This window comes from Salvelinus namaycush, chromosome 33, assembly GCF_016432855.1.
Source record: "Salvelinus namaycush isolate Seneca chromosome 33, SaNama_1.0, whole genome shotgun sequence".
Classification (NCBI taxonomy): domain Eukaryota; kingdom Metazoa; phylum Chordata; class Actinopteri; order Salmoniformes; family Salmonidae; genus Salvelinus; species Salvelinus namaycush.
Genome location: NC_052339.1, coordinates 5440869 through 5453462, shown reverse-complemented (window position 1 = coordinate 5453462; position 12594 = coordinate 5440869). Strand labels below are relative to the sequence as shown.

The following is a 12594-nucleotide window of genomic DNA, read 5'->3' as shown; positions in this document are numbered from 1 at the left end:
AGACGAAGACATATTCCCTCAGTATACCACATGAGATGCTTCTCTAGATATGAGGTTTTCTAAGGTCTACTGAGGGAATGTCTTCATCTCAAATGGCACCCTATTCCCAAAATAGTGTACAACTTTTTTGCCAGGGTCCATAGAGCTATATAGAGATTAGGGTGCCATTTGGGACGTAGACTACGTACAGTATATTCAAAACTCCTTTCCTCACTTTAGAGAATCAGTAGGTCTGCCTGCTGAGGTGCAGCAGATCGTACCAGACATGGCCACAATGGGGCGCTCTAGACTACTCCCACTGCTGTGCTAGAAAATTCTACACAGGTCCCTTCTATCTAGCCTACATGTGGGGGGGATACTTCAGTGATATGACAGTCTATGTGTCCCCCAAATGGCTCCCTATATTGTGCACTGCTTTTGACGTAGTGCACTATATAGGGAATACGGTGCCATTTGGGACACGAGCTTAGATTCAACAGCTCCACTGTCTGTGTGGAGAGACCGTGTGTTTGCAGAACGTGATTGATTATCAAAATGGTTGTGACGATGGCGTTTGAGATCATTGGTAGGCTAAGTGTTCAGCGTGTGAGATGGGCTCAGTGTTGAGTTCAGACTTTTGAAAAGCAGTTACATTACATGAGGATCACCTTCGAACAGAGGATCACTGCGTATTTATTTAATTGAACCTTTATTTAACTAGGCTAGTCAGTTAGGAACAAATTCTTACTTACAATTACGGCCTACTGGGGAACTGTGGGTTAACTGCCTTGTTCAGGGGCGGAACGACATATTTTTACCTTGTCAGCTCAGGGATTTGATCTAGCAACCTTTCGGTTACTGGCCAAATGCTCTAACCACTAGGCTACCTGCAGCCCCATATATATACCTGGCTATAAACAAATTCCACACACCAGTTAGCAGATCACCATTTACCTAGTAACAAATTGATCATAGCTGCCCAATTTGAGGCTAACCCACAAGCCCTGTGTAAGTCATGCTTTGCAGCCTATTCCTATAGTGCCAGACAGTATCTCCTCTACAGTGTTGTAAAACAGAGGTTGTGTCCCAAATGGCACCATATCTCCTTTAAAGTACACTACCTTTGTAGTGCACTAGATAATGAATATGGTGCCATTTGGAAGGCAGCCGCTGTTTCGCGTTCGTGTAGAGCCTGTCCGCCTCCACTAGCGGCGCGGGGGGTAAATGGACTCTTGTGTGAACAGGTAGAGAAGACTTTATTAACCACTCAGCAGTCTGTGACCCGGAAAACCCAAATTACCACAACTCCTGTCTGCGCTGGGCTGCAGGGCCGTGGGCGCGTTAAGAGCCCCCTAATCGTCCCCAGATGTAATGGGAGGCCTGCTCTTAATCTACACACAGGAGCGAGGCTTCACTTCAACTTGTTTTTTTATTTAACCGGACCCGGCTCTGAGTCTGGATAGGCCCCTTTTAATATACTGTTGTAGAAGGTGCTTTAACATGGTCTTCTCTGGGATCAGTTAACTGTGCGTGGGGCTGTAATATGGATCTGGGGATGCGTCCTAAACAGCACCCTATTCCCTAAATGGGTCACTACTTTTGATCAGGCACCTATGAGCCCTGGTCAAAAGTAGTGCACGACATAGGGAATATGGTGCCATTTGGGACATTCCCTGAATGTAAAGCAATGGCATTTTACAATTAGAGTGCAGCATTAGTTTGGGTGATTTTATAGAGAAGGCACTGTAGTAGCTACATTGATATTTGAAGTAACGTAGTGAGGCTGCAGCAACACTGGTTGTGGGGAGACTGCAGTGTCTGCATGGTTTCACTCTATGAACCAAGATTGCATCCCAAATGGCACACTATTCAATAGTGCACCGCTTTTGACCAGGGCCCATACCAGCTCAGTGGCCTTGTGGGTAGTGTCCACCCTGAGATTGCAGGGGTTGGGGGTTTGACCCCCCAGTCAAGTCATACCAATGGGACCCAACGCCTCTCTGCTTGGCACTCAGCGTTAAGGATTGGGGTACCAATCTGTCGCACGCTACAGAAACAAGAGATTGGCCCATAGGGCAGGACGAGTCTTTCTGGCTCGCGCAGGGCTACCTACTTGTTTAACATAGGACTCTGGTCATGGGCTCTGGCCATTTGGAACTGGGCCCAAGTGATACATTCAACTGATGGGTCATTTTTTAGAATGAGCTTGTTTTGCTGTCCCTTCCTTGCCTCACTCAATTCCTAGGCAGTGTGAATAGCCTTAGGAGAACTTGGCAAAAATCACAGCTTTGTATGAATAAAAACAGTAACATGGCTGTTTTTGTTCATCACTTCTCTCTCCTCCATCTGTGTGTGTTTTCTCGCAGGGCATTAAGTCACGGGTTCTAGAGACCTTTGTGATGCTCTTCCTCCTCGGACTGCTCATCCTAGGAATAGTCTGGGTGGCGTCCGCGCTCATCGACAATGACGCAGCCAGTATGGAGTCACTCTATGGTAAGGCTATGGGGATTTTGTGTCACAAATGGCACACTATTCCCTATTTAGTGCACTAAATTTGACCAGAGCTCTATGGGCCCTGGTCAAAAGTAGTGGACTATATAGGGAATGGTGCCATTTGGGACCCTACCTCTGTTTCTAGCTGTGTGGTTTGATGTACTGTACCAATCAAAAGTTTGGACACAGCTAATTATTCAAGGGTTTTTCTTTATTTTGACAATTTTCTACTTTGTATAATAATAGTGAAGACATCAAAACTGTGAAATAACACATGGAATTATGTACTAACCAAAAGTGTTAAACAAATCAAAATATATTTTATATTTGAGATTCCAAATATAAAATATAGTAGCCACCCTTTGCCTTGATGACAGCTTTGTACACTCTTGGCTTTCTCTTAACCAGCTTCATGAGGTAGTCACCTGGAATACATTTCAATTAACAGGTGTGCCTTGTTAAAAGTTAATTTGTGGAATTTTCCTTCTTAATGTTTAAGCCAATCAGTTGTGTTGTGACAAGGTAGGGGTGATATACAGAAGAGCCCTATTTGGTAAAATGACAAGAACAGCTCAAATAAGCAAAGAAAAATGACAGTCCATCATTACTTTAAGACATGAAGGTCAGTCAATCTGGAAAATGACAAGAACTTTCACCCAACCTCAACCCAAATGAGATGGTTTGGTATGAGTTGGACCGCAAAGTGAAGGAAAAGCAGCCAACAAGTGCTCAGCATATGTGGCACTCCTTCAAGACTGTTCGAAAAGCATTCCAGGTGGAGGTGGTTGAGAGAATGCCAAGAGTGTGCAAAGCTGTCATCACGGCAAAGGTGGCTACTTGGAAGAATCTAAAATATATTTTGATTTGTTTAACACATTTTTTGGTTTCTGCATGATTCCGTATGTGTTATTTCATAATGTTGATGTCTTCACTATTATACAATGTAGAAAATAGTAAAAATAAAGAAAAACCCTTGAATGGGTAGGTGTGTCCGAACTTTTGACTGGCACTGTATTTGTTCAGCTTTGACTAACATTTCATCCCTTTTCCTTCAGATCTCTGGGAGTTCTACTTACCATACCTCTATTCCTGTATATCTCTGATGGGGGGACTGCTCCTCCTGAGTGAGTATTGTTGTTGAATCAATAGGAGCATAATCAATGGAATATGTGCAAATGGAATATTATCTCAATTGATGATTGATGTGCGGCAGGTTCAGTAACACTTTTGATAGGGGCCTAAACTGTACAAGTGTACCAAGTTTCATGCTTTTATGAAAAAGTGTGTGGGGTGGGGGGGGATAACATATGGCTTGGACTAGATGGTAATTTCTGTAGTAATCCCTAGGTCCCTAATGTGCTGGAAGTGTTTTGGTTGTGTCTCACCACTTGTAACTTCTTCATCCCCAGTGTGTACTCCTGTGGGCCTGTCCAGGATGTTCACAGTCATGGGCCAGTTACTAGTCAAACCAACCGTGAGTACTAACTTCCATTCCATGCTCTACCTCAAACGCCTTCATTGTGTTTTATAAGCGCCAGATGCCAGCCAAATAGCTGGCATACTAACCCTCATATGACTGGCTACCTAATTGACTTTAACAAATTGCAGTACAGCAGATGCCACATTCAATTTTAAAGTGCACAAATGTTTTTGGGGGAGCATGCCCCTCCACTACCTGGCTCCTTTTTTTCATTACGCTGGCTACTTCAGATTTTTGGGAACACATTGCTACATGTATTTATGTGTACTGTAAATATTTTAGTGACTTTATACGTTTGGCCGACATGGACTTCTGGCTTTCCTCTGTCTGACTCTGAAATGGGTCATTTTTGCTATTAACATGCGCGACTTGTGGACACGAGGACTACAAACATGTCACCAACTCATCCACCCATCTGTTACTCTCTGGCCCCACTTCGGATCTTATTATAACCCATTTTGTCCCCTCAGATCCTGGAGGACCTGGATGAGCAGATTTACTGCGTTACTTTGCAAGAGGAAGCCCTTCAGAGGAGATTGAACGGTACGTTGTCAGTAGATCCTCGCCCAAATGTGCACCCTACTTAGTGCACTACTTTTGACCAGAGCTAGGGCTGTGAGGCAGCCAAATGACAACATTCACTGTAATGACCGTTTGAATAGCGAAAACGACACATTTTTAATTAAGAGACACATTTTCTCTTCTCAGCTCCTGACTACATGTGCTGCCATAGAAATGGAATGAATAGAAGTTCAGTGTTTCCCCTATATGCATTTAGAATGCGCACCGCCGCTGCACACCCAAATCTTTTTAAAATACATTTTCCGGTTTGGAAAAGGCTTTCAGTGTGACCTTAAATGACTAAAACCATACTGAAAGTATGTAAAACAGATACTTTAACATTTTTATTTAACCTTTAGTCAGGTAAGATCAAATTCTTACTTACCATGACTGCCTACTGGGGAACAGTGGGTTAACTGCCATGTTCAGGGGCAGAACGACGACTTGTCAGCTCGGGGATTCGATCCAGCAACCTTTGGTTACTGGCCCAACACACTAACCACTAGGCTACCTGCCGCCCCTTTACCTATATATTTTTTATAATATAATCTTTGAGAACTACAAAACCTAATAAATGCAAGCTAGACAGTCAAGGAGAGGAAAAAATAAGAATTTAGGAGTGTTTTTGGCATGGATGGATTACTGACGGGGCACGCAGGGCACATGCCCAGAGGACCCGATTGGGGGCCAAATTGGTTTTGTTATACTGTTTGAGCATAAGAACACAATGGCAATACACGCCCATTACCCGACCCCAACAGGACAACCATCTATCCCTCTTTTTGATCCAGAAAAACCTTCTCTGTTGATTAAAACAAGCAGACGACAACAAAATTTGAAAAAGGTTGAGATTTTGCTGTGAGCCAATGGGGTAACCAAGGTAACCACAAGTTGTTTTCCTCACGGGGGCAGGGCCGAGATGTTCTATTTTAGTACCGACTGAGACTATGAGTTTACCTTTCAAATTACCAGTGTTAGAGGTTCCAAGCCTGTTCTATTCATTCTACTTCTATGGGTGCTACTGCTACAGGGTGGGGTGCATTGCCTAGGCAACCAAAGACTTGTTTGCTACAACGCCAGTGTTTGTTTTAGCAAGGAGCAATAAAGTTTCATCACGTTGTTAAGATTCCATGTTACCGCAGAAAGGGACTCAACCACACGAATGCCCGGCCATCCTATCTTCAGTCAGCTGTTGGTCCCCCCCCATGACTGTCTGTTATACGGTAATTGTGCCAGCCCTAACCAGAGCCCTATGGTAATGCACTATCGGCTATAGGGAATAGAGTGCCATTTCGGACACAGACCAGGAAATGTGTTGGCACATTACAAGGAGATGACTGCACAATAGCAGAGGTGCATAAAGATGGCGGCCCCCATGCACTTACCACAAATTCCTAGTTTTTGCTCAGTTCGCCATATTGTACGTTGCTCTCCATTACTCTTTTTTTGTATGGTCGTTAGCAAAACTTAACTTCAAGACGCCGGCAATTTGGCATTTATTGGCACATTGAACCATATCGCACGCTATAGTTTTAAAACTCAGTGGATAGGGCTAAAGCTGATGTCCTGTCGTCTATGCACGTTCGCCATTGGGTCGGGATGGAGCGCTCCTGCACTGGAACCAATTAGCATTGACAAATCAGCTTCCTCACTCCACCCCTCTTTTTCTCGTTCTCATTTGCTCCCTTCTCTCTCTCGTCCCCTCTCTTCCCCCAACAACTCTCTCTTTCCCTGTCCTCTCTCTCCCCCTCTCTTTCTCTCGCTTTTTCTCTCTCTCGCTCTCTTTCTCTTTCTTTCCCTCGCTTGCTTTCTTTCCCTCGCTCTCTCTCTCACTTTTTCTAAAGGACAAGCTGCAGCTGCCATTGTCAGAGACCATAAATTACATTGGTGGAGAGTTTTAGAGTCAATTTAAGAACACGGCACACTGCCTTCCACTGGCACTACTGGCCAGGCGATTTCCTCATTTGATCTCTGGCCCCAGACTAGTAATGACAGGCCCCTCATTAGGAGGGAATTGAAATGGTCTTGGAGAATAGCTGTGTCTCAAATGGCACATAGGGCTCTGGTCAAAAACAGTGCACTGTGTAGGGAATAGGGTGCCATTTGGGACGCAGAATGTATTTATTTCTGATGGTGGTGTAGTAGATGTTGGTGAAACATGTTGATAGACTACTACTAACTAGGCCAGGGATGGGAAACTGGTGGCGGCCCCCCTTTTTTGCAGGCCCGGGATCAATTTCCAAAGACCCCCCCCCCCCCAAATAATATTGTTGAGAGTTAGAATAGTAGAGAACACAAGGTGCCATTTAGAAATATGGTTGTGCATCAGCAGTTTTTCTCTTGTTATGTCAGTCACTGACATTCACTCAATTAGCCCATGTCATAGGCCTCCCGGGTGGCGCAGTGGTCTAGGGCACTGCATCGCAGGGCTAGCTGTGCCACCAGAGACTCTGGGTTCGCCCCCAGGCTCTGTCGCAGCCGGCCGCGACCGGGAGGTCCGTGGGGCGACGCACAATTGGCCTAGCATCGTCCGGGTTAGGGAGGGTTTGGCCGATAGGGATATCCTTGTCTCATCGCGCACCAGCGACTCCTGTGGCGGGCCGGGAGCAGTGCACGCTAACCAAGGTCGCCAGGTGCACGGTGTTTCCTCCGACACATTGGTGCGGCTGGCTTCCGGGTTGGATGCGCGCTGTGTTAAGAAGCAGTGGTTGGGTTGTGTTTCGGAGGACGCATGGCTTTCGACCTTCGTCTCTCCCGAGCCCGTACGGGAGTTGTAGCGATGAGACAAGATAGTAACTACTAACAATTGGATACCACGAAATTGGGGAGAAAAAGGGGGTAAAATTCAACAAAAAAAAAACAAAAAGATTAGCCCATGTCAGCTAAACATTTTTCGATTGGTAAGTTAGTCTAGCAGCCAGCTATCTAAACTTACATTACCGACACGGTTATCATTGATTTCGTTAGTCACTCAGATATCATGCTAGAAACTGCAAACATTTCTCTCCATCAAATGTGTAGAACTGCAGGAAATAAGCTGTAAAATTGCACATTTTTCTCTCCACTCCATGTCAAAATGTGTAGATGTGCAGCATTATTGTTTTACAACTGCAAATCTTCTCTACTCCCCATGGTAAAAAGGAAATGAACGAAAAACAAAAAAGAAATGTTATTTGCTGTCAAGAGGGCCGCTAAAATGTTTTACTTGCAAAATACACTATTTGTCAACCTGCGTTGCTTTTTATCTACCTACGGCCACTGTTCCCAAATTCCTTCTTTTAGTGTTGAAGAATCCCACAAAGCAGGAAGTATTTGGGGCGCCCGCCAAACGTACTTTAATATCAAGTGAGGCACGCAACCAAGTGTACAGATGCAAGTAAATAAAGAGGATGAGTGTCTTTACAAACCAGGGAGGTACGGAAGATTGCTTGTGCTGATAGCGCTGTTGTCAAACGCTACGCCGGTTGCTCCTCTCAATAGGCCTGCTATTTAGCTGTTTGGTTTCCTAGGGCTTATGCCAAACGCTGGTGCTTTGAACACCTGATAAAATAAGTGTAATCTGTTCCTTATCACCGGGACGAGGGTTTGATGTCGCCGTGAGTTGGAACACAATAACCCCACTCCACGACTTCTCCAGTCCACCGGGGCGGCGCGGCCCGACTCCACCGCTCTCCCGTGGTGGAGAGAGCGAGAGCTAAGCAGCTGGGAGAAGAGCTCTCGCTCAGACGCTAAGTAGCGAGATCCGTGTCGCCTTATCGGGAATCCCAGGAATGTTATTTTTTTTGTTCACCACACACACACACTTGGGTGTAACTCTTAAGGGTATGAGTGGCGGGTGAGGTTTCCTCTGATCTTTTCGAGAAGGGGAGAAGGAGGAAGAGGTTCAGGGATAGTTCACAGGACACACTCCACAAGCGCCCAATGTCCTCCTCGCTTGGCTTGTGTCCTCTGCATCCCTCGCCTGCCCGGCCGTAGATTAGACCTGTCTCATTACACTTTGTTTATGTTTGCTGTTTTGGATTATCTACCGATCAATGGATTGGATTGATCTATATTTACTCTTCGGGGTTTTGAGTTTGCATCTCTTCTCTGTGCAATTACATCCCAAATAGCATTTAGGATTTGGTTGTTTGCTTTAGATGAGCAGGAGCGGTGGGTTATTCCGGCTGAGTGGCCGTGTGTGTGTGTGTGTGTTTACTCTGCGAGAGGTTTGATAGGACCATATGAACCGCAAGGAGACACGCAGTGACACGCTCATTACAATATCAGATCTGGCTACCCTAGCCAGTGATGGGGAGCAAGCTTGTCCTTTTGAAATGCACAGTGTTGCATAATTTATCTGCATATGTAATTCGTGTCAGGAGAATTGACATTATGCATAGTTTTACATTGGCCTGACAAAATGATGTGTCCTGAGCCCCCTCCACCAGGTGTCCCTGTTTGTTTGCTATGCTGTAGCCTATTTTATTGAGAGAGTCTAGCTATGTCCCAGTTATCTCTCCTTCCTCCCAAAGTATGCACTTGTTCACATCCCTTGACTGAAAGGAAATGACTGGTATAAGAAATATGGCCGAAACATTTAGCCCATGCCTCCACCAATCCAATCATTTTAGATTTGTGGGAAGGAGCGAACAAATGCACACTTCAGGAGAAAGGAGATATTGGGACGTGTTGTTCGTTAAGTTACTGCAGTTTGGTGCATTGAGATAAATTAAGTGTGTTGGTCATTTTAGATAATGGATTATGCAAAGTTAGGCTACATATGATATTATCCAATGTCACAAAATGTCTTGATAATGGATTAAGATATCCAATTATCCCTCTTTTGACTTCCCCCCCCCCCCCCCCTATACTTCTGGCCTTTTCTGAAAAGTGTCAATGCCTATGTAGTTTACGGCGTTCTATAGTGAGTGACAAGAATGGTTTCGATTTTGAACCTTATGCTACATCTTCGGACGCAGCAGCTAATTAGGCGAGAGGACAACGTAACAATGGCCCTATGCTAATGTGAAGGCCTTGCACCAGAGCTAGTCCAGTATTCCAGCTCCAGTCCACGGTTGTGTCCAAAAGCACCCCATAGGGCTCTGGACGAAAGAAGTGCACTATATAGGGAATAGGGTGCCATTTGGGATGCAGCGCAGACATGAGCTAAGCTGCTGTCTTAGTTGAGGCTCGCTAGCCCCTCTGGTTCCCTCTGTGTGTTTCGCGGCAGCAGCAGCGTGCTCTGGTCCAGATGCTATGCGGCACGATGACCTTGCCAACGCCTCCGTCCGTCGCCTCCGCATGCTGCTTAGCATAATGCTAGGTGACGTAATCGCTAAACTAATGGTGAAGGTTGGAGAGGAGAAGTTTCATTATTTTCGGCAGCAGTGGCAGCGTCGGTACGTGCAGGAACTCTGGAACTTTTTTGGGGGACTGCTGTCTCCTCTGCTGCCAGTACCTTAATATATCTTGCTTGAAGGATGTCACGTCTTAAAATGCTATTATTCACTTTTCCTTTATCGTCTGCATTGTTTTTTTTTATCATGTAATGATTTTGTTCTTGGTTGGTGGTCAGATAATTTGATGTTCCTAATAATAGTCATGGCTAGTTGGAACTTCTTTTAAAATATTTGTTTTATTTCACTTTTATTTAACCAGGTAGGCCAGTTGAGAACAAGTTCTCATTTACAACTGCGACCTGGCTTGAAATTGATTTGGAGTCGGTGTAATAATAGGATTACTGTGATAAGGTGATGGCTGAGGATTTTGTTTTGCATACGTTCTCCAGATAGATGAGATGTCTTGTGGCTGAACAGTCACGGTGCCCCTCAGGACTCGATGTTGGGTCCGACTCAATTCTCAAATCACGTCCTGTTGAACTGCTCGTGACATTTCCTGTTGCATTGTGACTGCATTTGGTTTGAGGGTTCAAAGTTTCCCCAACTGCGTTCCTAGGACAGGTATTAGGCAGGGCACAGACAGGATCCACTCTGTTTTTTTCCCCCTCCACTTACTCTATCCTTTTTTCCCTTTCTCGTTGTATCCCAAAGCCCATCCAGACAGGGTGTGTCATAATAGTTGGGGGGAAAAATATTTGATCAAAGTGATTGGTTCTTCACCCCTGTAACAAAGATGAAAGATCATCTTTTTATTGCACGCTAGTAACAGTGTAACACTGAACTAATTGGTCTTGATCTGCCAATCACCCCAGGGGATGCAAATGGATACTCTTCCACTTGGCTTTGAGGGCTCCAACCTGTACGTCAAGGCTGGAAGGAAAACAGAGTAAAACAGATCAATTAGCCTTAAATGAGCTGCCCTTGTGGTTTTCCTGGAGAATCCCTCGCTGTCTTCTCCCTAGCCCCGGGACCAGTTGGAGCATGCACCCGTTCGCTCGCTAGACAGCATTGACACAGGAGATTATTTTTACGTGTTTGAGAGACCACATTGTTATGTACAAAGCAGGATTACCCGTTCAGATGGGAGTTCTTAATAAAATAGGAGAAATGCCATAAAGGTTGAGAGTAGAAAATACAGAGATGAAATAGTCATGCTTTTTAATAGAAGCTTTAGTGCAACCTTTCTGGATAAAGAACTGCACTTACGTGAGCAGTGACTGAAAATGCTTTATTTAACTGTTAAAGGGAGACTTCTTGCCATGACTATTAATTATTGTTGAACATTAATCATGTGTAGCTAATCGAACTGTGTCTAGCCTCCCTGTTTTTACAGAATTAACAAATATACCTTTTCAGATATTTGGCAGTCGAATCACAATGACTATGTGGCGCGTGAGTGATTGAGTGAAGTGTAAAGATAAGTTAAAAGCTTGATAAAATGACATTCCTGAGACCCTTATTTGATGTCCCCCCCCCCCCCCCGCCCCTCTTGTCCGCAGGGTCGACATCTCACTCTCATTCCCAAGGAGGAGCTCATCGACTCAACAAAGAATTGGACGTCGTCCGAGATCAGAGGAATAAACTGGGTGAGTTGTTGGTGCCGCATTATGCTTTCTCGAATTATAATATGTATGGACAGATGCCGTCTTTCGGGACTTTGAATTTCCCATTGAAACGTATGCAAAGAGGTAGGCTTTTCAGATATTGCTGAGAGCCAGCGAGCCTTTCTTTTTCCCCTCGGTCTTATTTCTTAATTTGGACACGTCCCAAAGCATTTCTGCCCGATAATTATTATTTTCCATCCTTTTTAGGATATTATAAATGAGGTACAATGGGTGCGCGCCAAGGGTTTTGGGGGTTGGGAGGGGGAGATGAGGCCACAAAAGGCACTTAGGATATTGGACAAGATGCAAACTTTATATTGTGCCCAGCCTTTTAGTGATGTCATTAATTTAGCAGGAGGGTGCATATAGAGTGAGCCTTGGCAAACGTCACAGGCCGCCCAGCCTAGCACAAGGGGAGGGAGAGCGATGGAGGGGGGGGTGAGAGAGAAGGATAGAGGGCAAGTCAGTCAAGCTAGTCGTAAGGACACTGGACCACAGTGTTATAAAGGGATTTCAGAAAGGACATTACATCACATGTCCTTTACTGTCCTTGGCCCATGCTGTTGTGTACTCTTCTGTCAGTCTTCAGCAGCTATCAATGCTGACATAATACTATTATAAGGCAGATTCTCAATGTGTGGAACGATTAAAAGATAGAGACCTATTCTCTGCAACCATCTATTTGTGTCAGAACAAGAAGGCAGATTGGTAGCGGCACGGTCTGTCCTCCTTTAACAGGTAGACCTATAAATCAAGTTGTTCATTTCAATCTCAGCTTTCTGTTTCATCTGTACTCCGTCACTGTTTCTATATAGCGAAGATAGACTAATTAAAGAGGAAGACTTACCTTCTGGGCCCTGATGAGAGAGCAGATAATGTTGGAGCCCACACTCACGATATGTTTTACCAAACCAAGTTGTAATAACTCTATAAATAAACCCTGAAGCCATGAGGTTTCACTATTCACTTTTTGATATATTTATGAAACAGTTTAGGAAAACAGTCTTTAATATCGTAAGTGATTCACTCTTGATTGATTTGAGGTATTGGTCGTATTTGCCCAAATGTTTAGAATCCCGAACTCAATGAATGTGGT

The 12594-nt window shown here is 44.6% G+C and overlaps 1 protein-coding gene across 1 annotated transcript in view; it reads left to right on the top strand.

Moving 5' to 3' along the window:
• The window catches only part of LOC120028023 (limb region 1 protein homolog), a 59659-nt gene that overhangs the window by 30739 nt on the left and 16326 nt on the right, over positions 1-12594 (top strand). Inside the window, exons 6-10 of the mRNA XM_038973143.1 lie at positions 2346-2472; positions 3528-3596; positions 3882-3946; positions 4423-4495; positions 11394-11480. Coding sequence (XP_038829071.1) covers positions 2346-2472; positions 3528-3596; positions 3882-3946; positions 4423-4495; positions 11394-11480 — 421 coding nt within the window. The remainder of the gene's footprint in view (positions 1-2345; positions 2473-3527; positions 3597-3881; positions 3947-4422; positions 4496-11393; positions 11481-12594) is intronic.